The sequence below is a fragment of the Perca fluviatilis genome, chromosome 9 (assembly GCF_010015445.1).
Source record: "Perca fluviatilis chromosome 9, GENO_Pfluv_1.0, whole genome shotgun sequence".
Lineage (NCBI taxonomy): Eukaryota > Metazoa > Chordata > Actinopteri > Perciformes > Percidae > Perca > Perca fluviatilis.
The window spans coordinates 4,807,274-4,833,113 of record NC_053120.1 but is presented as its reverse complement, the minus strand read 5'-3'; the positions used below and the strand labels follow the sequence as shown (position 1 = coordinate 4,833,113).

At 42.8% G+C, this 25,840-nt stretch overlaps 1 protein-coding gene across 1 annotated transcript in view; it reads left to right on the top strand.

Moving 5' to 3' along the window:
- The window catches only part of kifap3a (kinesin-associated protein 3a), a 57,458-nt gene that overhangs the window by 11,805 nt on the left and 19,813 nt on the right, over positions 1 to 25,840 (top strand). The window contains 7 exon segments of the mRNA XM_039812522.1: positions 261 to 359; positions 2,427 to 2,605; positions 9,912 to 10,074; positions 15,966 to 16,049; positions 21,645 to 21,770; positions 21,861 to 21,973; positions 23,254 to 23,419. Of these exon segments, the coding sequence (XP_039668456.1) occupies positions 261 to 359; positions 2,427 to 2,605; positions 9,912 to 10,074; positions 15,966 to 16,049; positions 21,645 to 21,770; positions 21,861 to 21,973; positions 23,254 to 23,419 (930 nt within the window).

The window sequence follows — 25,840 nt, the reverse complement described above, 5'->3', positions numbered from 1 at the left end:
CTGTACACATCGCAGTTGTAAAATATTGCCAGATTGCTGACATTTCTCTAAGGCTGTCTCTGACTACCGTTACACCAGAGACGGTTTAGAGAGAGCATCTCTGGTTGCACTCTCCGCTAGCAGACCTAACCGGAAATCAGTTCTTCAGAAACTACTTTAAAGTTGATTCTTCTCTGGGCTAAATTACGTGCTAACGGATCAGAGCGCCGACATTTTAGGCAGTGTAAGCGGACACTTTGAGTTCCTTGACTTGATTTCACCTGAAGAATGCTCTGAGAACCAAAGTCTGAAGAAAGAACATGAGAAGTCCTTCAGGAAGTACCAGAGCCTTCTGGCCAAGCAGGAGCAGCTTCTCAGAGGTAACCGTTGTTGCTAGTCCACACAGCATTCTGGGATGGGAGAAAAACGTGCTCTGGTTTATTGGCATTTCTTTAAACCAATCAGAATCGTCGTGGGCGGCGCTAAGTGCTGAGCAGAGAAATGGTGCCTCTGCAAAACAGCCTCAGGAAGGAACTTGTTTTGGTGGAACATGTGTACGTTCAAAAGTAGTTTTAGTCGTGCAACAGAAAACTCCGATTGGACAGATAGTCTAGCTAGCTGTCTGGATTTACCCTGCAGAGATCTGAGGAGCAGTTAACCATAGTCCTCAGAAATCCACCGGAGTTTAGAAGGCCAACACAGAGACAGAATCCCAGGAATGAAATGTCGTTGATATAGACTAATAAGGAGCTAAGACCAGTCTACTCACTGCGTCTCCAGCTCTGTTTGTTTAAAGGGAAAGTTCACCCCAAAATTAAAAAATACATATTTGCCCTCTTACCTGCTGCTAGGGCTTATAGGGCTGCTCAATTATGGAAAATTATATAATAACGGTTATTTCGATCAATATTGGAATCACGATAATTTAACACGATTACTCGTTGACTTCGGGAAAGATGTTGCAGTTATTGAACTTAAAAAACTTAAAAGGTTAACAGTGAAAAAACACATACAACTGTGAAATTTACCTTAATACTTTTCCTATTTAAACTTTATATTTTCATTCAGAACACAAGAGAAAATAAGAGTTTACTTGCAAAACGTAATGAGCTAAATAATTGTTTTTCTCGATTATTCTGTTTTTGTGATCGTTGGGGCCGAAATTATAATCCCGATTACATTTTGATTAATAGCACAGCCCTACTTCTGTGCGAGTTGCCCAGTGTTGGCGATATCGGCCGTAGAGATGTCTGCCTTCTCTTCCAAATTAATGGAACTAGATGGCACTCTGCTTTTGGTGCTTTAAGCGCCAAAAAAATTCATTTTAAAAACTGCACCAACAATGTCTCTTTCCCGAAATCATGACCCGGTTACTCAGGCTCATCCACAGACCTGTTGTGTGCAGTTTCATGCAGGAACCTCGCAGAGGGAAGAGTCTTCCTCGCCTGAGCTGTCGGTTAGCTACAGTTAGAGCTCAGCCGAGAAGGACGCCATTACCGTTTACGTCTCGCGCCGCTCACGAGCCTCTCGTCCATGAGTACGCTTCCTTCGGCGTGTAATGAAGATAACCGTTTGGTTTGCGGCCCCAAGACGCGCAAGAGAATCTAAATAAAATCCGAAATGACAAAACAAAAACGAGCGAGGGAATGGAAGTGATTTGCCGATAAATGAATGCGCGCGTTTCCCGGCTCGTTGGTGTTTTTTGCCTCCAACGGCGCCTTCCAGGCAGCTAAAGGCCGGGACACTCCTACCCGATAATCGGCTGTTGGACAGTCTGGCGATGTCGGTGACTTGAGTCTGTTCCGTGTGTTCCTTGCCGTCGGCGTTCATTTAGCCGACCTGACGTGTTCAGTCGGCGGCAGGGCAGTCGGGACTCACCCGGAAACGGGGAGCGGAAGGAGGTGACTAGAGTCTCTCAAAATCTGACGAAAATCTTTTAAACTTTAAACTTTGTTGATCTGAAATGAAGACAGATTCAGCAACTGCACGGCCTATTACTCTCTTCAAATGTTTCCAGAAACATGTCTCGGTGAACTATTTTAGTCCGATATGAGATCGTATTCTGAACGGCCGCCATGACAGTCTGGCTTCGAAATTCCGGAGAAAACAAACCCATGTGACGCGTTCGTCCAATCAGCTGCCGGTTTTCATTTCTCGTGCAACAACACAGAGTAGCGCCGCCTGCTGCTATGGAGACGTATTACGTTTCTCCAGTCTGTGTCTCCTCAGTGTGTCCCGGGGCAGATTTTTGGACCTCGGGGACCCGACTGATCATCTCGACTGGCTCTTCTGTCGTCGGTCGGCCGTCTGGCTGCTGTGTCTCGGCTTTAACCCTAACCCTAACACTAAACATAACCATTGCGGCGCTGCCTGGGAGGAGACGTTGGGGGCAAAAAACACCAAAAGACCCGTTTCCCGGGCCGACGCCGTTGTCTCTGTCCCTGCAGTGTCTCTGTGTCTGCTGCTGAACCTGGCTGAAGACACCCGCACGGAGCTGAAGATACGGAACAAGAACATCGTCCACATGCTGGTGAAGATCCTGGACCGGGAGGACCAGGAGCTGCTGCTGGTGGCGCTCTCCTTCCTCAAGAAGCTGTCCATCTTCCTGGAGAACAAGAACGACATGGTGAGAGGGCAGGGCGCGGTGTTACACTGGTCACACACTCGATTTCTCTTTTCCTCCTTTTCCTTTTTATCGCTCTGAGGACAAAAGACGCACCGGCGAGTCCAAGCCATGTTTGACAACAAGAAGCGGTATTACAAAATTTCATTTTAGACATTTTATTCACTATTTTATTCTTATATTTACTTTAGTGAACCCAAGACTTTTGTGAACTCATTTTAAGCACCAAAACAATTGAGTGTAGGTTTTGTTTTTTTGATTGATTTTGAGAAATATTTTCCACTTTAGCGCCAAAGTATCTCTTTATTCATCGCTCTTGAACAATTTGGGGCATCACTACACAGAAAGTTGAGTTTGTTCTGAACATTTTGATGTGAAACACACAGGGATCAGTTTATATGCAAATACCATTTTAAAAGGAGAATTCAAGAAGTTATGTAAAAATGCCCTCCGACTTCAGAAGGTTAACTAAGAGTGCTGATCCCAACCTGCTTCTGGGTTCACTTGTGCATGATGGCTCCCCCACGTATCCTGCGCTCCCTCAGAGCTCTAATCCTGCATGTATTCCAGAAATAATGCAACACCTCTGCAGGATGCACTTAAGCTTATGAACGGTGCAGACAGTATGAGATAAGATGCAACTTTATTTATCCTGCTGTGCAGCAGTCGCAATACAAAGTGGGAAAAGTCTAAAATAGAGAAAAGAAACTATTAGAGCTTGTAGGCGCTGGCACTTTTTCTACCGGAACATTCAAAATGTTGGTTTTATTTGATTATTTAAAATAGAACCACATATAGCACTGCACAGCAGCAATTACATTAAAAATCCCACAGGATAAAAACGCAGTGAAGTCCGAAGGCTTATATCCATTAAGGTCCTCCAAATATACGATCAACGGACATATTTTGGTTTCTGCCAAGGAGGATTTGGCCCTGATCTTTCCCCGTAGTGCAGTGTTTCTCAAGTGGGGGTCCTCTGGAGGACTTCAGGGGGTACATGAGATCTTTTTCAAAATGTTTTTCAGTTACAAGGCTGTTGGACCAGACCATTGTTCAACTTTATACTGATTTTTTTTATTTTTTTTTTATTTTAACAGCGATAGCAGCCTTGTAACTGAAAAACATTTAAATGCTGATGAAATGATGCAAAAAGGTGACAAAACCTTGGAGACTGTAGAAGGAAGGAAGGAAGGAAGGAAGGAAGGAAGGAAGGAAGGAAGGAAGTGAGGCAAGAAGAGGTCGAAAATAGAAAGAAAAAGGGAAAAACTTCAAAAAAAACAAAACAAGACAGCAGAAGGAAGTGGGGCAAGAACAGGTCCAAAGAAGGCGACAAAAACGTCACATTTTTTAAGTTTGTCCCTTTTTTGAAGTTTTTGTCGCTTTTCTAAAGCTTTTGTTTCTATTTTCGACCTCTTCTTGCCTTCCTTCCTTCTTTCTACCGTCTTTTTCCAAGGTTTTGTCGCCTTTCTTCATCAGCATTTCAATGTTTTCCAGGTCCAGGGTTGCTGTTTTTAGTAAATCTATCGCTGACATCGCTGTATTGTGTGTCTTTGCTTTTCTACCAAAAAGGATTTGCGCTACTTTAGCCTAGAAATCTAGACGCACCCTAGCTGCAGCAAATTTATTTTGCAGCCAGGGTCAGTCTAGCAACTCTCCGTTGGCCTGCGAGCTGGAAAAACCAAACTCTGGTCAGGCCAATCACATCGTGTATAGAATCGGTGGGCGGGGCTTATGGCTGCTGCTGCTGCTGGTTAACAGAAGTCTTCTGGAAGACTTGGAGTTCAGCTTTTTTTTGTTGAGAAAAGAACAAAGAACGGCACTGAAGTCATTCTTAAAAAAAGGAAGATGTGTTCGGAGTTTAAAGTTTAATCTATCAGCTAGCGTTGCTCTGATTGGTTGGAGCGCTGTCCTATTGCGTGCAGAGGGAATTTGAAAGACAACCGTTTTATCCCGCCCCTCAGATTGAGCCCTGCCAATGGTGAGTTCCCAGACCCAACATCTGGATGTGGGTCTGGCTTGTCAGGGTAGGGGTACTTGGCTTAAAAAAACAATTCAAAGGGGGGGGGGGACATTATTGAAAAAAGTTTGAGAACCTCTGCCGTAGTGAACATCATTTCTACCTCAGCCCCATCCAACACCTTTTGGGGTTAACAGACCCGATCACCCAACATCCTCTAAGATGCTTTTGTGTCTGAATGGGAGCCAATCCCTGCAGCCAGGCTCCCAAAATCTGGCCTGAAATCCTGAGAGTGGAGGCCGTTAGAGCAGCACATGCTCTTGTTCCTGCTCGCTCTCTTCTTTTGCTTTTCAGTATCTGTTTACATGAAAGTTAGGTTTTGCTCGGCATCAGTTGTGGAGTCTGGAGTTTTAACGGGTTCATTATTACACTATTCTTCCCACGGAGGTTTTTCCTCATGTTCCTCTGATTCAGCGACACAACCAACATGACATTAATCACAGATTCGTTCAGCAGAATAAGAACATAATCCTGCGATGAAGTTATAAGTAAATCTACTCTTGTGTCAACAAATTTTGGATTTAATTTGGTTTAATTAATGGACTGTTTGTTGGAGCAGCTCAGCCAGAATGTTTGATATCCATGCGTTGTTTGAGTCAGTCCCCTTTTAAATTAGACCTTCTTTACACCATTATTAATGAATGTTTTTTTTTTAACAGCATTGTTTTGAGACATTTGAACTCAATTAGTCACATTTTCAGAGGAACCACTCGTTCTTTATTTGTTCAGTGAAACCCTCCCGACGTCAGTTTGACGAATGGCCGTCCCCCTGTGGGAACGCCAGTCGAAACCACGCTCATCAGATTTCCATTTAATAAATGCTTAGAAGGTCCGCTTTTGGCCACGTGTCCCACAGCGCTCGTACGGGAACCTCGGCGCTCCCACTCTACCCTAATCCAGCCCCCACCTGGTTCCAATCTCGCTCCGTTTGTGGGGCTTTATCAAAGCCAGACCCTGTTAGGAACTGGTTTTATCTCCGTGTTTCCCCCTTCAGTGTATCTTTGATTCAGATTAAAGAACCCCCTTCGGGGCGGGGGGGGGTTTGGACCCCCTTGAGCATGTGTCCAGCAGGGAAATGGTTTGTTTTAACACTTTGACTCGGTTAAGTATTCATCCATACACAGAAATGAAGCGACACCGTCATAAGAACAATAGAAAGCTACTAAAACAAAAACATTTTTTTATAAATAAACTAGTATAATTTAAGATGTTGAAGAAAATGCAATTCTGTAAAGCAGTTACAAGTAGAAGTTTGGAGGTTTAAAATCAGATTTCTAAAATGTCTAAAAGGTACAAGTGTGTTAATTTTAACAGGATTTCCGCGGGGGGTCTTAAAAAGGCCTTCAAATCAAAACATTTAAAAAGTCTTGTGTTCTAGATCTTAAATAATTTTAACAGGTTTCTACGTCAACGTAACGCTCCCTGTAATGCTCGTTGAAATGTTCCCGTAATGTTTTTTTTTTTTTTCATTCTGTAGTGTTGTAGTTCTTTCTGTCGCTAGTCCAAATATAATTCGCTCTAAGGACTACAAATGAGACCCAACATGCAACTTGGTTTGCAGCCAATCTTGACACCAGTCCCTTTAATGCCGAAGGGGGAATTGTTTCGGACCATGTCTTCTGCAGTCTGACAGCTTTCTTTTTGATGTTGTGATATAGGTCTTAAATTTCATTCATTATGGTCTTAAAAAGGTTGTTTTTATCTGTTGTCCTCGGGTCAAATTTGACCCATTTTCAAAATGTTTCTATATCAAAAATACCAAATTGTCAAAGAAAGTAACGTGGATGGTTCCGTACAGCGCTCTTCACAAGTAAAATAAATGATCAGTTCACTACTTTCATTGAATTTGGAAGTTTTATTCAATTTTATAGCATTTAAAAAAAAAAAAAAAAAATGTATAAAAGAATGTTGAAAAAAGAGACAAATGTGAGAAAAAAAATACAAAAACTTCAAATAAAGTGCAGAAGAAATCAACAAGGGCATCGAAAAAAGTGACCAAAAACTTTGAAAAGTGACAAAAAATGTCTTAAAAGCTTGAAAAACACTGGGAAAAGTGACAAAATGTCGGGAAAAAGAAAAAGTGACAATAACATCAGGAAAAGTGACAAAATGTCGGGAAAAAGAAAAAGTGACAATAACATCAGGAAAAGTGACAAAATGTCGGGAAAAAGCGACAAAGGTGTCAAAAGAAAAACGACCAAAGCTATAGTGACACTATAGTAATGACGTTTTTTTAATAAAAAAATTTGACCCAGAAAAATTAAAAGTCGCACGGTCGACGGGAAGACAACACCAGGGTTAACGACCGTTACGAATGAAATTCAAGGTCTTTTTTTAAAGTCAAAACTAAGACTTTTTTTGTCTTAATTTTGACTTGTCGAAAACCTGCAGAAAGCCTGTTTTTAAGGAGGTGCTGTATTTTGTCCCAGGAGTCAGGTGCACTAAAATTAAAAGCAGTTTTTCCAAGTTCAGCCCGAGCTCGTGGAACATGAAGCAAAAGCCGGTCAGCAGACAGTTTATCAGCCAGTTTCCATATAAGGACACATAAGGATATTTAGTTTGACTCAAAGACCGATCACTTCATGGTACCGCGTGTCATCGGCTTTTATTTACTCGGCAAACATGTTGTGACTTTCTCCTGATCAGATAAGCCTTCCCCACAGTCTGATAGCTCTGCTTTCCTGCTGCTGTCGTTAATGGAAGGGGGATGTTGGCGGTAATTGACCCAGGCTGCAGTTGATTAAGCCGCTCCACGTCTGGTTTGTGATGCTGCGACTGGAGCTGTTTTTTTTTTTTTCTTCTTCTTCACACAGTAGCAGTGAGTGCGTTTGTTAACTGGGAGCAGGTTGCCTCACGGTGATATCTGGCTGCTGGGAGACCACAGCAGAGAGACGCAGACATGTTAACAAGCAGCGGCCGACTGACTGTCGAGGGCAGCCGCCGCAGCCGCAGCCGCCGCGTCACACCGGCGGTCGCCGTGACAGCACGGAGCCTAAACGTTGCTCACATTGCTCGCAAGTCAGACTCGGTGTCATCAGCTCAACACCTCCACCTGCCTGTAGCTGCTGTAAACCTTCTCCAAAAGCTGCAGAGAAAGGAAAATCAAGAAATCAGCATTTTATACAGATGTTTAAAATGCTTTTGTACATTCTTTCTTTTGTATTTTTGAATAGTTCTTTTATTCTATTGTATTTATTAGGCCTACTTCTTGTATATTCTGTATGTGCGCTGTGTAAGGCTGCACAATTAATCGCAATTTTATTGAAATCGCAATATGGACTAGTGCAATATCCAAATCGCAGGGGGGCACAATATTTGTTAAAGGCAAAATGTGTGTCGAACCGTTCTAAAATGAAGTATTGTGGCGCTGCAGGGACGTCCCGGCCCACAAATCCTATCCTACAGACTACAGAAAAGATCTTTGTTTTGGTATAGATTCTCGCAAAAAAAAATCACACTTTTTTTTTTTTCTTCAATGAAAATGAGAAAATGATACAAAAATTTAAATTCCCTCCAATATCGTGAATCACATCGCAATCGCAATATCGGTCAAAATAATCACAGTTAGGTATTTTCCTCATATTGTGCAGCCCTAGTGCTGTGTGTCTTATATCGTGCTGCTGTAGCACTGACATTTCCCAATTTGGGATGAATAAAGTCAGTCTATTGTGAAGTGTGCTAATGTTATCACACAGAGAATTCAGGGTTATAATTTCCGTCTAATCCTGACTAAATGGCAGCCGTGTTACAGGCTGTTGCCGCCGCGTAGTTCCAACTGACCGATGATGTAATCCAGTAAAGAAAGTAATCCTTACATTAAATCAAAATTCATTTATTTATTTAGATCATGTAATTTATTTTTTTTTAAGGACGCATGTTCCAGTTGAAAATAAAATATACATTATTATATTTTGACTAAATTATTCTATTATCTTGATAAATATTGAATCTTAAAATGGAAATAAAATGTTTTGCCACGAATTAAAACTCAAATGTACGTCACAGTATTTAGATCTTTCACATAATGACAAATACATTACCACAATATAAAAAATACTCTCATGCATGTTACACTAAAACTACCGTGTGGTATATTCTGTTAAAAACAAACCGCCAATTATGACATTATATATATATATTTTAAGAAAATCGGGTTTTAGGGAATTGGGGAAATTAGGATGTAAAAGAAAATACAGTTAATGTAACAACCAAAATCAGTAAACAAAATGGACTCTCAGTCTCTGTTAACAAAAAAAATGTACTTGAATAATTTCCATTTAAAAAGTATCGAGGTCGGGCGCCTGGTTAGCTCACCTGGTAGAGCGGGCGCCCATATGTAGAGGTTTACCCCTCGACGCAGTGTCCCCCTTTGCTGCATGTCATTCCCCCTCTCTCTCGCCCCTTTCAAGTCTAACCTGTCCTATCAAAATAAAGGCCTAAAATGCCCAAAAAATAATCTTAAAATCTTTTTTTTTATTCAAAAGTCATTTTTAATTTTTTTAATTAAAAAAATAAAATTTGAATGAAAATGATTAATTGATTTATTGCATATTGCGACAGGCCTAAACATGAGATTGTTTTGTAAATCTTTATAATAGAGCTGGGCAATATATCTGAGAATAGATATCGTCTTAGATTTTGGATATCCTTGATATGGATTTGGATATATTTGATATAAGTGTCTTCTCCTGGTTTTAAAGGCTGCATTACAGTAAAGTGATGACATTTTCTGACCTCACCAGACTGTTGTAACTGTTGTATTATTCACCTTTACCCACTTAGTCATTATATCCACATTACTGATGATTATTTATCTAAAATCTCATTCTTTCTCAAATATTTTGTGAAAGCACCAATACTCAACACTACAGTATCGTTGCGGTATCGATATCGAGGTATTTGATTTTCTCCGTATCGCCCTGGCCTACCTTACAACATGAAAAGTCATTTAAATGTGAAACACACTTGCTATTTTATCTCATTACTAAAATTTTAAGATTTTTCTGCATCGAGTACTTTTACTTTAAATACTTTAAGTACATTTCCCTGATGATACTTACAGACTTTAAATGAAGAATGAACATTTACAGTGCAGGACATTGACTTCTAACAGAGTATTTTTACAGTGTGGTATTAGTACTTTTACTGCAGTAAAGGATCAGAATACTTCTCCCCCCCCCCTCCCCTCCTCTGGTGTTAAGTGAGGTTATCTTGTGAAGCTGTATGTTTTTATTATTGTTAATTTTAGTTATTCCAGATGTTATGCTCCTGTGTTTGCTCTGTTGTGTGCAGGCGGAGGCGTTTGCCGTGGAGAAGCTGGCCCGGCTCGTTCCCTGCGAGCACCAGGAGCTCCTGGGCACCGCCCTGCGCCTCCTGCTCAACCTCTCCTTCGACACGGCGCTGCGCGGCCACATGGTCCAGACGGGACTCCTTCCCAAAGTCTCCTCGCTGCTCGGTGAGCAGTCTGCTTCCTTTTTTGTAGTTTTTTGGGGGCTTTTCCGCCTTTAATTTGACAGGACATCTGAGAGAGAGAGAGGGGTGGGGGGGAAGACATGCAGGAAATTGTCACAGGTCGGATTTGAACCCTTGGACCTCTGCGTCGAGGCATAAGCCTCTCAGTATATGTGCGCCTGCTCTACCCGCTGAGCCAACCCGGCCACAGCAGTCTGTTTCTCTAATGATCCTAGTAGGGCTGAACCATTCATCGTTTTCAAAATCGAAATTGCGATTTTTCCAAGAATGCGACTAGCTAATCAGGAAGATCGCGATGATTAATCGAATGTGAAATATGTAGTTGAATGTTTGTAACATTTGGTTTAACATTCCTCTTTTTATCGTTGTATTTAGAGTTTTTTTTCAAAAAGATGAATGCTGGAATAATGTTACATATCACAGATTCCATGTCCCACGCTTATTCACCCTCCTGTTGTCCTCGGGTCAAACTTGACCCGTTTTCAAAATGTCTATATCAGAAATATGGGTTTCTTTTTAACCAAATGACCCCCAAAATAACATGGACGGTTCCCTACAAAGCTCTCCGCAAGTACAATTAATGATCTCTACTTTCATTGAATTTTGAGTTGTTTTATTCAATATTATAGCATTTGAAAAAAAAAAAATTCTAAACAGTATTCTGACAAAACTTTGACATACACAAATCTTTGATCATCCATCAACATACATTCCTCTAATATTTGTCAAAATAATTCATCATTTCTGCTTTTTTGACTCAAAGATTTGATATCATTTCCGATAAACCAAGTTTTTTTGGACCATGAATTCCAAAAATAGCCTAAGTAACACTAGTGGTAATAAGTTGGTGTTAGTAGCGTGTATACGGGTCAGAACAAGTGTCATAATCATCGGAAAAAAGCATCGGAGAAGTGGTGATTTTATATTTTGACCGTAGCGGACAACAAGTGCGCGGTCGGCAGGAAGACTCCCAGACGGTTAAAGGAAAAACCCTTCTTGCTGGCCATTCATATCCATGTTCTCATCCTTGCATAATAATAATATAGAGTGGTTTTGATGGTGTTGCATGTTATAATGCTCCATCACATTATGTATCTGTTACACAGGGAATATCCAATTTAAGCTAAACTTGGAAAAAAGTAAAAAGAGAAAAAAATCGCAAATCAAAACGTAATCACAAATTATAGCGGCTTGCATAGGTTCATGAACCCACGCTGAAGTTGACTAAAATGAAGAATGAAAAAATCATCTTTTGGAAATTGATCTTAATGCATTAATTTAAAAAATGAGGAAAAATCCAACCTTTAAGGACACCAATTTTCTTTGTGAATGAATAATGTATCGTAAATAAATAAATGTTCTTCCTTAAAACCCAGGGGGCATAAGTCAGTCCACCCCTATGTTAAATTCCCATAGAGGCAGGCAGACTTTTATTTTTAAAGGCCAGTTATTTCATGGATCCAGATACTATGCATCCTGATAAAGTTCCCTTGGCCTTTGAAATTAAAATAGCCCCCCCACATCATCACATACCCTTCACCATACCGTATATTTTTAAGGCATTAAGATCAATTTCTTAAAGGTGTATTTTAATTTTTTTTATTCCTCTTTTTAGTCAACTTTAGCATGGGTGTGTAAACTTATGCAAGCCACTGTATGTCAGAAAAATCGCAATTAGATTTCTTCCCCAAATCATTAGATTCTGGTGTTCCTGACTGTGTGTGTGTGTGTGTGTGTGTGTGTGTGTGTGTGTGTGTGTGTGTGTGTGTGTGTGTGTGTGTGTGTGTGTGTGTGTGTGTGTGTGTGTGTGTGTGTGTGTGTGTGTGTGTGTGTGTGTGTGTGTGTGTGTGTGTGTGTGTCAGGGGAAGCATTATTCCAGGTTTTCACTGACAGAAGCCGACCCATAAGAAACATCTGTCCCGAGCTGGCGGCCGAGCCTCTAATTTGTTATTTCTGAGGCGTGCTACTACGTGCAGGTGCAGCTTTTCCGCGGCGCCCCGGCCTCGAGCTGCCTCCGGTGACCGTTACGGCGGTGACTTCCTGAAAGCTGCGGAGCGTGCGATTGGCGCGTCGTCTCGTCCGCGGGTGTCCAACCGTGACACAGCCAGAAGCATCTCCGGCGGGGCCTTTTTGAAGCCTCTCCGGGGGCGGCTCGGGTAACGGCGCATAATTAATATGATATATTTGTTAGAATAACATGCCAGAGCCTCTGCACAAATGTTGTTTTTGCAGGAGCGGGCCGGAGAGGTGGAGAGGTCTTCGGAGATTTAGTGAGGGCTGGGTTATTTTTCTTTTTTTTTTTTTTTTGGTGCTCATACAGGAAGTGAGGCGCACACATAATATAACCTAACGCTGAAATATTACGCCCGCTCACAGTTTTGACACTGTTGAGTTTGCCTGTGTTTGCGTGTTTGCGCATGTGTGAAACGCTGTGAGCCGACGTGCCATTAATCATCCGCTTTCACTGCCGAGCGTCCTCTTCTCACCCAACCCCCCAAAACGAGGGACTCGTCTTATCTCTGGAGAGAGAAGATGGAGGAGGCGGCTGTGTCAGCCTCCACTCTCTCCATCCGGGCCCGAGCCCAGGTCACGGCCCCCTGATGATAAGATGAAAGTAGAGAGAGAGCCTTCACTTGTCATCATCATCAACACCCCCACCCCCGACTTCGGTCCAGCCCTCCACCACCTGAACTCAACAGAAAGTACAAGATTCCTCTTTGTCAGCTGCGTCTTCCAGTTTTCGTTTATGCGTTACAGCCAGTGCAGAAACAGTCCGTCAGTTGATCAACAGGACTATGTAACGGTTTGGCCCATGATTATTTTCATCTTTTGTTCTCTCTCTCTGTGATGCGGCACGTTGACTGTCGTAACATTGCAATGAAAACAAATGAGGAGACTTTTAAGAGGGGGGTGTGGGGGACCTCCTTTATGTTGCGCGTGATGTCTCCGAAAGACAGAACTCAGCTTGCTTATTTATATCCATAAAGCGCAGTAAAAGCAGAGCGGCGCTGTCCGCGGAGCCAGCCCAGACGCCTCCAAATGTGTGCGGGTGTAATTTTTACGAAGGTTAGGCGCTTTTAAATCAGGCCGGGGTGTAATTGGAGTTTAGCTCACCCAGTAACTGCCCCTGAACAGTCTAGTTAATTCCTAACAGCTCCCCCTCACCTTCTCTCTCTCTCTCTCTCTCTCTCTCTCTCTCTCTCTCTCTCTCCTGCCCCAACACGACCACTGTTTTGAACATTTAATGGCATCTCTCTCTTCGCCCATAAAGGATCCTCCGTGTTCCTACCAGCAACCGTGTGTGTGTGTGTGTGTGTGTGTGTGTGTGTGTGTGTGTGTGTGTGTGTGTGTGTGTGTGTGTGTGTGTGTGTGTGTGTGTGTGTGTGTGTGTGTGTGTGTGTGTGTGTGTGTGTGTGTGTGTGTGTGTGTGTGTGTGTGTGTGTGTGTGTGTGTGTGTGTGTGTGTGTGTGTGCGGCGTGCGTGCGTGTGTGCGTGTGTGTGTGTGTGCGTTTACACGCAGGTTGAGGTAAAGGATCGCTAATGAGAAGCACATGTTCTGGCCAATGGCTGGCTGCGCTGGAAGGTCCAGAGCAGCGAGCGGCGTAGCTTTGACTTATTAAAGGCAGTAAAATTGATGCTTCCTCCTGTTTTCCCAATTAAAGCTAGAAGCCGTCTCTCCCTCCTGTGATTCCAGGGCTTGACTGAGCACATCTGGATCTAATACTCGCCGATAAGGCTCCCTGTTCGGCCAGTGCCCGAACATGGCTGGGACCAGTTTTAACTGGACCTGAGTGGGGCTGGGGGCGTTACAGGAGGTCTGTCGGGGGTTCTGGTCCAGTGAAGAGCCTCTCTCTTAACACTTCTCTTAATGAAAAGTTCCCGGGTCAAACTCTGGTCTGAACTCTATTAATTCTCCCCAGCCGGCTCCTCCTACAGGCCTCCAGCACCAGCCCCAGCCCCAGCTCTGGTCAGAGGTCAACATCATAACAGTCCCGGGCTCATCGACAGTCTAACACTCAATCCATTCTGTCTTATCTGCTCCACGCTGCTGCCCAAGCATTAGACGCTCACAGACCTGTAGTGACCGGGACTCATTTTATTGGACAAATATTAGAGCGTCAGTTCAGCCCAAATTACAATTCTATCCATGCAGATAGTTTGGGGTGTAGGTGCCCAGGTTTTAAGATACCGGTTTTAGATGTTCTGCTGCACTGTATTCCAGTAGTGAGGTAAATAGTGAATAGTCTGACATTATTAAAACTCTTTTAAAACTGAATTAACCAATATCCTAATGTTTACAGCAGATCCATTGACAGTATGTTATATAGAAGGCGTTGCTTTGTGAGGTTTTCAGTTTGGTCCGCTGGCTCCCAAGTAGCAAAGAAATTATTAATGTAGCTTTACAAAAAAAAATTAAAAAAAGAATTCAACATGACGGTGTCTTTCCACAAACAGTGTCCCGGTTACTCTGGATAATCCACAGAGCTCACTGTCCACAGTTTTCTTTGGAACTGCTTTCTCCCGAAGAAAAAGGTCCCTGTGTAAACTGTTCCCACTGAAGTCTGTGGAGTGTCCTAACTCATAACTGGCTCGCTGTTTCTTGACGGAGAAGAGAAGGCTTTTTGTTATTGTCAACAAATCGCCACGTGCCGATCCAAACCAACAGTGTGCTTTTAGTCCTTCTCTCAACACTGTCTGACTTCCCGTCTGTGTCTCTCAGCTCCGAGCCCATTGGTTCCTACTGAAGACGTACGTTAGGGCTGCTCGATTATTGGAAAAAAAATTCCTAATCTCGATTATTTAACCTGATTACTCGTTGACTTTTGGAAAGATGTTGCATTTATTGAAGTTAAAAAAACAAACCGTGAAAACACTTTGAACTGTGAAGTTTCACATCATACTGGTCTTTCCTATTCAGAACACGGGACAAAATAAGCGCTGTCTTGATAAATGTAATGTGCAAAATAATCGATTTTGTTCTTGATTACGTTGTTTTTGTGATCGCCAAAATCGAAATCACAATCAAAATTCGATTAATTGCACAGCCCTAACATACATCTTTAAAAGATCAGTAACCAGTAATTTCCTAATACAGCTGGTCACTGTAGTTTTAATCAAAGCAACAGAAGGAAATGGTGCATTTGTTGGGGCCTATTTTCAGCAGCGGATTAATCGCCATTTGATGATCTTGTGCAGTGGTTCCCAAGGACCCCTTTTAGATATTTTATCACAGAATGTGTATGAAACCCATGACCAAAATAGTCACACATTGTGTCACTGTGTTACTTATGGATGGAGTTATAGTGAAAATAAATGATTCCTCTTTTTCCACTTTGGGAACCGCTGCTCTAGTGCGTATTTGTGGCAGCAGCATGATGTACAAAGGGATTGAGTCAAAATAGTTTTTGTGTTCATGAAGGAAGATAAAAATACAGAATATTTCCAGATGTATCCCTACGTGCTGTATAGTAGCACAAACTTAATTCCGTTCACTTCCATCGTTTTGGGATGGAGGCAGAAATCCAGATATGTCACTCACACCAACTTGCACAAGAAAAGCGAGTAACTGTTCTTTTGAGCTCAGCCAGTAGCCTTCTTCAGGTCCACATTTAACCTTTTTTTAAATATGTTTTTGCTACCCGTGAGACACGACAAACTGAGAAACTGCAGTCGCCCGCTGCTGATTCCGCACCGAATGCCATCTCTGACCTCCGACAGGAATCGCTGTTTAAAAAAAGCCCATTCAGCTCATTAATATTTTTCAAAAACACACGGCTCTCCCTAGATGTGGTCATTGGCATCCCGCGGAGCGTTCCGGCACAACCAGTCATTCATCCATTGACTTCCCTCCTTCCCCGTGTGTTTACGTTGCAGCTGACGAGGCCCAGAGACAGCTCAGCATGTGCATTCTGTACCACATCAGTTTAAGACCATGATTCAAGACCACATTAGCAAAAAAAAAATCGGGCAGCTAACGGCATCGGGGAATTAATGCATAAGAAACCAGAGCGAGAGGGGGAGGGACACGCGCCACATCTGGAACCCCAAAAAAAACAAAAAAAAAAAAACACCAGAGGACTGCTGCTCAGTCTTCCCTCTCGCTGTGTTGACAACCCTTGTTGTTGTTGTTTTTTCTCTCTCTTCTCTCCTTCTCTTTCCTGAAAACATCCTCGCGCCATTTCATAATTTTCTGGGTCTGGGTCTCCACATGTTCGTCTCTTTAATTACTAAACTAGAAAACATCAGCACAGAGACCGAATTGTTTGCCCAAACTGAAATAAGATTTATAATCCTAAAAAAGTTTTTACTGCTGGAGTTCAAAACCCCCCCCCCCCCCCCAGGCTGGCTTCTTTCAACTTTCGATCACAACAGTTCTGTTGAGTTACGCTCCCTCCTGATTGAGTTGACCCGGTCAAGTCGCTCCTCTCATCATCGGCGATTAGCTAAATGTGCGTTGTGTTTGTTTGTTGAGATTGGGTGTAAATGTCGGCCAGATGTGGGGGGGGGAGGGCCGCCTGTCTGTTCAGAGGGTCGCGTCAGCAGCAGATCTGAACCCCCCCCGCGCGGTAGAGAGGATGCTGGCTAGCAGCATGACCAGGAAGTGACCTCTGACCCCGCCCCGAGGCCCGATCACCCCCCCCCCCGCCACCCTCCTCTACCTCCATTTCTCTTAACGCTGTCCATCCATCTTATAAGTCCACACTGAGCTAAATGTGAAGTTGCATCCATCCATCTTTTGCTCAGAGTTGCACCTTTTTGTCTCCGTTTTGACCTTTTTTCTCTCCGGAACGGACAGATATGAAAATCTAAAATGTAAAATACCCTTTTCTTCTTAATCCTCATAGATTGGTATTTATAAAATCCTAGCAAAAGCACCGCCTGTCATCACTCATTAAATGCCGATAAAGCCGTTTACATAACCTCTAAACCCTGAAGACAGATATGAAAATCTCAAATGTAAAAAACAACAACTTCCTATTCTTTTTCTTAATAGGTCGGTATTTGCACAATCCTGCCTGTCATCACTCATTTTAAATGACAATCTAGCTGATCACACATCGACCTGTATTCATGTTGATCTTCTCATAAAGCAGTGATTTGATTGATGACTCAGTGCAGCACAACAGGAGCTACTAGGGCTGGGGACGATCTGGAGAAAATCAAATATCACGATATTTTTGACCAAATACCTTGATATCGATACCGCAACGATACTGTAGTGTTAACAATTGGTGCTTACACAAAATATGAGATTATATGAGATAAATAATCACCAGTAATGTGGATAAAATGACTAAGTGAGTAAAGGCAAATAATAGAACAGTTACAACAGTCTGGTAAGTTCAGAAAAGTACATCAATTTACTGTAATGCAGCCTTTAAAACCAGGAAAAGACACTTATGCCATATTACGATATCAGGATATCCAAAATCTAAGACTATATCTAGTCTCACATCAGGATATCGATATAATATCGATATATTGCCCAGCTCTAGGAGCTACTGTTCATTTGGTTGTCTTCTAGCTATCACACACCGTGGCCAAACCATGATTTGTATGTGTTTATGACAACCGACAACAGACACAATGTGAATCTGAAGAAGTAAACTGTGTTTAAGTATGGACTGTCTGTCCGCTGCTCTCCAGATGCTCATCTCTGTGATAAACCGTTAGAACAGATTGAACTGTTTTCCTGTTGTTTAGGTGTGTCACTGCCCGATGTGAGTTGCGTGCAGATGTGAGACGCGCATGTGTCACTTTGCGACAAGTAGCTTACGAGATGCTAACGAGAGACTTCTGTAATGTCGGTACAATAAAAAATGGAGCTACATAACAAAGTTTTTTCACTGCTGGCTACAAGTTAGCAATCAGACACAACAAAGGCTGTCACTGGAATGCAATAGCAATATGCCGTAAAGCGTTTAAATCGGAGCGACTCACATCGGGGTAGTGACAGTGTGTTTGAATGTGGACGAGACATCTTTACGAAAACAACACGAGGAGCATCATTCTTACAATTAATAAACCATCATTTCATTTAGCCAGCTTAGTGTGGACCCAGTCTCCGATTCAGTGGTTCATTTCATTTTATGTAGGGATATTATTCCCCCCCCTTAATCTCTCTGAAGCATGGACAGATTATGACACAACGTGTAGTTGCAGTTGCTGAATCGGTCTTCATTTCAGATCAACAAAGGTCAGTTTAAAAGATTTTCGTCGCTCATTCCGCTCGCCATTTCCGGGAGAGTCCCGACTGCCCTGCCGCCGACTGAACACGTCAGGTCGGCCAAAATGAACGCCGACAGCCCCCCCAGACGGACGACGGCACGGGACACACCGAACAGACTCGAGTCACCGACCTCGCCAGACTGTCCCACGGCCGATTATCGGCCTGGTGTGTCTCCCCACCACCCTGTCTACATACTGTAGATACAAGACACCAAAACTAAGAGTCTACGTCATTTCGCGTCCTATTGTATTCATTTTGCCTCTATTTTTAGGGTCATTTGTACTTAATATTGTCGATTGATCTTTTGATTATTTCCTAGATTAATCGATGAATCGTTGGGTCTCTAAAATGTCAGAAAATGTGGATCAGTGTTTCCCAAAAAGCCCAAGATGAAGTCCTCAAATGTCTTGTTTTTGTCCACAACTCAGAGATATTCAGAGGAGAGAAGAAACTAGAAAATATTCACATTTAACAAGCTGACATCACTGAGGTTTTTTCCCTAAAAAATGACAAACCCGATCGATCGTTTATCAAAATAGTTGGTCATAAGCGTAATAGTTGACTGACTGATCGCTGAATCTTTACCGCTGTGGTTTTGTAGTCGCTACGTGTACGTTACGTAATGCTTTTGTGTTTGTGTCAGTCGTTTAGCGGTCATTCTGTGTTTTGTTTTATGAACATTTAGTGAGTCGGGGCCCCTGACCCTGTGTGGGCCCCGGGCCTGTGCCGGGTGTTCCCGTTCAGTAATCCATCCACGCCCTGAAGCCATAGTCCCAACTCCTCACACTAGAACCTCTTTGTCCCACATATCAACATGTGTCCCTAGAGCTGGAATGTGTTCATTTCAGACCCTGGGTATCAGGTCAAGTGAAAACAACTAACAATTGAAATAATAATAAAAATATAAAGTCCGACCAATAATTAAATATAATTACAATCTGGCATCTCTAAACCGAATCAATACCAAGTTATACGCCTTAAGACCTTAGCTAATGTCACCAATTATTTAGAAACTGCGATTATGTAAAAGAATTGACAATTAGACAATTATTTAATATTTGTTACAGGCCAACATGTCCGTCCATCTGCCCTGTTTGTAAAAATACATCCTTAACAAACTGCTTCACCCCGTCTCTCACCCTTTTTTTTTTTATCCTCTCTCATCTATTTTGTGCTTTTAAAGACCCCCCTTCTCTCTCTCTCTTTTATCGCTTTCCCACTGACCAGCCCCTCTCCCTTTCTCCAGCTTTTAATGGGGTCAGTGTTTGGTGCTGGATGTGGGGATGTCAGGAGTGCAGGAGGAGAGGAACAGAGGTGGAGGTGGAGGTTGTTGGGGGGGGGGGGCGGAGGTGGCTGCAGCGGTGGCGTTGGGCCCCGGCTGGGCCTCCGGTGGCTGTCTGTGGTAAATAAGCAGAGGCAGGTGCCAGAGAGTCTAGACGGGGCTGATTTGGGGTCCGGGGCCCCTGGTATGTGATACCTAACCCAGGCCCAGGCACAGCCTCTCTCTCTCTCTCTCTCTCATTCTCTCTCTCTCTCTCTCTCTCTCTCTCTCTCTCTCTCTCTCTCTCTCTCTCTCTCTCTCTCTCTCTCTCTCTCTCTCTATCCCTCTCTCTGATTCCTGACTCCTCACAGGGAAGCAGTGCACCTCTGCCCCCCGCCACACCCCCCAGCTCAAAGCTTTTCCTGTTTAATGTTAAATCAGTGCAGGAGAGACGGAGGGAGGGAGGGAGGAGGTGGGTGTTTGGGAGGTTAGGAATGACGCTTGCCTTCTCTTTATCTCTAACACTCTCTTTCTAACTCACACACGTATTATTTAAAATAATTTTCTGATTTCTTTTCCTCGCCCTTTTTCAGGGTTCAGGTTCCAGGGATGCTCTTTTCAATCCAGAGTGTTTTTTTTTCATTTTAAAGTGCCCATATTATTAAAAAAATCACTTTTTCTGGGATTTGGGGTGTTATTTTGGGTCTCTGGTGCTTCCACACGCATACAGACTTTGAAATAACCCCATCCATGCTGTTGAGATAAGTGAGATACGGTTTCTGAATGTGTCCTGCCTTCGGTCTCCGGGTGAGCTGGTCAAAATCTGCACGGCTTTCTACGTCACTAGCCGAAACGAGGGGACTAAACCATGCTAGCGGTTAGCTCCCTCGTTCTGAATAGCAAAACACTGCTACAACACACACTAGTTCACCCTAATCTACAAAAGAACTACTGACATGTCCCTGTCCTGCAGGTATTCCACACAAAGTTGGAAGTGCGCCCTCGTTTAGAAGAAGTCTCCCAGCTAATCCTGCCTTGGACAGGCCGAAGTTGGAGAAACAGCTAGCTAGCTCATGTAGTCCTTACCTAGCTACTGAGCATGTAGTCTTACCTAGCTACTGAGCATGTAGTCCTTACCTAGCTACTGAGCATGTAGTCTTTACCTAGCTACTGAGCATGTAGTCCTTACCTAGCTACTGAGCATGTAGTCCTTACCTAGCTACTGAGCATGTAGTCTTACCTAGCTACTGAGCATGTAGTCTTTACCTAGCTACTGAGCATGTAGTCTTACCTAGCTACTGAGCATGTAGTCTTACCTAGCTACTGAGCATGTAGTCCTTACCTAGCTACTGAGCATGTAGTCTTACCTAGCTACTGAGCATGTAGTCTTACCTAGCTACTGAGCATGTAGTCTTACCTAGCTACTGAGCATGTAGTCTTACCTAGCTACTGAGCATGTAGTCTTTACCTAGCTACTGAGCATGTAGTCTTACCTAGCTACTGAGCATGTAGTCTTTACCTAGCTACTGAGCATGTAGTCCTTACCTAGCTACTGAGCATGTAGTCTTACCTAGCTACTGAGGACTAGCTACTGAGCATGTAGTCCTTACCTAGGTACTGAGCATGTGTGACTCCCAACAAAGATGGAACAGCAGTGAGAGGTCTCACTCTGTAGCTAAAACAGAGAGCTCAACACACAGGGTGAAAAGAGGAGCTGCAGCAATGTGCAGTACAACACAAATATGGTGTTTTTTGATAATTAAACCATGTAAACCTATTCTGGTACAACCTCAAAATACAATTATGAACCTGAAATTGAGCATAATATGGGCGCTTTAATCACAAAATACAACCAGAAACGCAAACAAACAGAATGAAGATATGTAGCCCGTCTTTGGGAACGCCCTTCGGCTACGTTTTAGCCAGACGAGCAGACGCGTTTGACCATATGAAGCACTAATAATTATCACCCAAGTTTAATAACAAGACGACACACGTGCATTATCAGTTAGCTCATGGTGAATCTGACTGATGGACGGACGAAGCGGTTAACTGACGTTTGCACCCTGTGATCGGCAGCTGATGAAGATGGTGCACGCCTGTGGGGAGGAGAAGATGGACGTGGAGCTCATCTCGCTCTGCATTAACCTGGCTGCCAACAGGAGCAATGCAAAGATCATCTGCGAAGGTCTGAGCTGCAAAGAAACGACAGACCCAACATATGGACACAGACTTTTTACGGCCCAGGTTGTTAAACTCCCCTGCTGATCTGCTGTAGGTAACGGTCTAAAGATGCTGATGAAGCGTGCGCTGAAGCTGAAGGACGTTCTGGTGATGAAGATGATCAGGAACCTTTCTCAGCACAACGGACCCACTAAGAGCCTCTTCCTGGTCAGTGCCTGGCAGCGGTAGAATGTAACTAAGTACATTAACTCAAGTACTGGACTTAAGTACACATTTGTGCTGCTTGTACTTTACTTGAGTCTTTTTCTTTTCATGCCACTTTCTACTTCTACTCCGCTACATTTCAGAGAGAAATATTGGACTTTTTACTCCGCTACATTTCAGAGAGAAATATTGGACTTTTTACTCCGCTACATTCATCTGTTCCAGCTTTAGTTACTAGTTACTTTAGTTACTCCACTACATTCATCTGTTACAGCTTTAGTTACTAGTTACTCCACTACATTCATCTGTTCCAGCTTTAGTTACTTTAGTTACTCCACTACATTCATCTGTTACAGCTTTAGTTACTAGTTACTTTAGTTACTCCACTACATTCATCTGTTACAGCTTTAGTTACTAGTTACTTTAGTTACTCCACTACATTCATCTGTTACAGCTTTAGTTACTAGTTACTTTAGTTACTCCGCTACATTCATCTGTTACAGCTTTAGTTACTAGTTACTTTAGTTACTCCACTACATTCATCTGTTCCAGCTTTAGTTACTTTAGTTACTCCGCTACATTCATCTGTTCCAGCTTTAGTTACTTTAGTTACTCCGCTACATTCATCTGTTCCAGCTTTAGTTACTAGTTACTTTAGTTACTCCGCTACATTCATGTGTTACAGCTTTAGTTACTAGTTACTTTAGTTACTCCGCTACATTCATCTGTTACAGCTTTAGTTACTAGTTACTTTAGTTACTCCACTACATTCATCTGTTACAGCTTTAGTTACTAGTTACTTTAGTTACTCCGCTACATTCATCTGTTACAGCTTTAGTTACTAGTTACTTTAGTTACTCCACTACATTCATCTGTTACAGCTTTAGTTACTAGTTACTTTAGTTACTAGTCACTTTACACATTAAGATTTCTGCACACAGAACACATGTAGTTTATAAAATCTGATGTTTTGTTATAAAGTAAACTAGCCGACAATATAACAGCCAACAAGTACACACACACACACACACACACACACACACACACACACACACACACACAGAGGCCCTTACAGTCAATATAACGGCCTACAAGTCCAGCTGAAATGATTAGACCATTAAACACACAACTGTTTGGATCCTTTACACTTTCTAAAATGGAAGGATTTTTCTGCATTGAGTACTTTTAATACATATAAATTGTGTGTGTGTGTGTGTGTGTGTGTGTGTGTGTGTGTGTGTGTGTGTGTGTGTGTGTGTGTGTGTGTGTGTGTGCGCTGATAGGACCACGTGGGCGACCTAGCAGCTCAGATCAGTGAGGACGAGGCCGAGGAGTTTGTGATCGAGTGTCTGGGCACGCTGGCCAATCTCACCATCCCCGACCTGGACTGGGCGCTGGTTCTCAAGGAGTACAACCTGGTGCCGTACCTGAAGGACAGACTCAAACCAGGTGTGTGTGTGTGTGTGTGTGTGTGTGTGTGTGTGTGTGTGTGTGTGTGTGTGTGTGTGTGTGTGGGACTGATTCCTCCCTGCATGGTCTTCATCAGAGTGTTTTGTCACACGGGGAAAATGATTGATGGCGAGATGAAGCCTCACGAAGCTACTCGAGGCTTCATTTGCTCACAACACCACCTGTTGGTCAAAGAGCGTAAAACAGGACGATATATTACAGATGATCTACTTCAGGGGTTCTTCAACGTTTCTTTAAGCCAAGGACCCCTTAACTGAGAGAGAGAGCAGGGACCCCCCTGCTGCATATATTGTTTAAATGAAGTTGCATAAGAAACTGGGCCTACTGTAACGTGTAGGGCAGCTTAAAGCCTTTATACATACCTTTTTAGCGTATAATACTAAGATATTCAAATAGCCTAATAATTGTTGTCATGATTTTATAAATCACAGTGAACCTTAGGATGAACTATGTTTGTGTGTGGCTATCTTAGAGACTACCTTACTAGATTCTTACTAGATTCATATTAAGACTATTTTTTGGGGGGCATTTTCTGCCTAGGACAGCTGAGATATGAAAGGGGGGAGAGAGAGGGGAGAGACAATGCATGAAACTGTCACATGTCAGACTTGAACCCTGGACCTTCTGCGTCAAGGAATAAACCTCTACAAGTGTGCGCCCGCTGTACCAACTGAGCTAACCTGGCCACATGTTAAGACTTTTTAATGTTTTGAAAAAACTTAGCAATACAACACAAAAATTAACAATAATTTGGAGGCCACCCCCCCCCCCCTGCATTGACTCGGAGGACCCACTGGGGGTCCCGGACCCCGTGTTGAAGATCCTGATCTACATGATCAGCACTGTATCAGAGACAGTTTTTTGACTGTAAAGAATCAGTTTCCACGTAATCCAAATTTATATCAACATAGTGTGTATTTTCTTTGGTATGCAGTATATAATCATCATAACTGTATAGTAAACGGAGGGAAGTGTGGCGATCAAACATGTGCAAATCAATCCTTTTGGTCATAATATAGTAATAGCAGGACGGGCAATATTAGGATTCTAAAACTGGGGTTGCCAGTGGATTAAGTGGGCGGTGAATGTGCTCGTATAGATCATGGATCGTAGAACGTAACATCACTAGTGAAAATGTATCTTAAACCCACTGTTAGAGAACGCACAGTCATGATAACCCTGCCACAGTTCTCTCATCTATCTCCCTTTAAAACCCCAGGCCTGGTCTCCCCCCCCCCCTGCATCCCACTATCAGTGAGGGGTCACTGCTCGGGGATGAAATGAGGACAGCGGACCCTCGTTAAGGTCTGGGTCTGGGCCTTATCTTTACCTTTGATGACCAGTGACCCCCCCTAACCTTCCTTTTTCCTTCCTCTTTATTACAGCAGAAATAGAAAGGCCGACTGCAATATGTTTAGTTATTTAATTCACACTGACTACGTTTACATGCAGCCAATAACCCGTTCAAAACCGGAATATTAGCAATAACCCGGTCGCGCACGGCCATGTAAACACCGGCAAAAACCCAAATATGCTCATATTCCGGTTTTTAAAAACCCGAATATGCTACCTGGGTTACCCCTTTTCTAACCCGAAAGTTTGGTCATGTAAACGTGTATTGGCATATCCCATCAAAAGGAACATTGATTTGTGTTCTGCGCATGTTCTATTCGCAAGGAGTCTCTGTCTTTTAAGTAGAGGAACTTCTTGTATGCGCCAGAAAACATAGTTATAATAATAATTATATACTATAGTATTATAGTTATATATATATATATGTCAATGCAGAAAACCTGCGCGCAGTATACCGGAAGTAAACAAGAAGTAGAGGTAAACCTTATACACTGTCTATGAGGTAAACATGGCGAGACGCAGCACAGCACCACACTTTTGGAGCGAAGAGGAAACCAATTTCTTTATTAGTGTGGTGAAAACCATGAATATAATGTCTTTTGTTGATGGCAGAAAGTACCGAGATAGTGAGATTTATAAGAAGGTGACCGAAAAGTTATGGCGTCTTAAGGTTGTCCGTAGGCTACGTCCAGACGCTAACTGTGCGTCGCCGTTTAATTCGGGATATCGCCAATTGATTACAAATTCCATGTAGGAGTAACTCTCTCTGCTCTCGCATGTAAACGGGTTATTCCGAATGTTTCAGAAACCCGAATAGTGACCTTAACCCGACCATAACCCGAAAATTGACAGCTTGTAAATGTAGTCGATGATAGTAAATGGGGAAAATAACAGAAAAGTTGATGGCAGAAAAAGATGGTAATCCCCTCATATCAAGTCCAAATGTTGGAGCAGTGAAGACCTAAGTGGACTGGTTCCATGTTTGACCCTCTGATTAGACCCCAACCAGGCCCAGTGGAACTTCTCTGGGGATCGTTTGATACACCG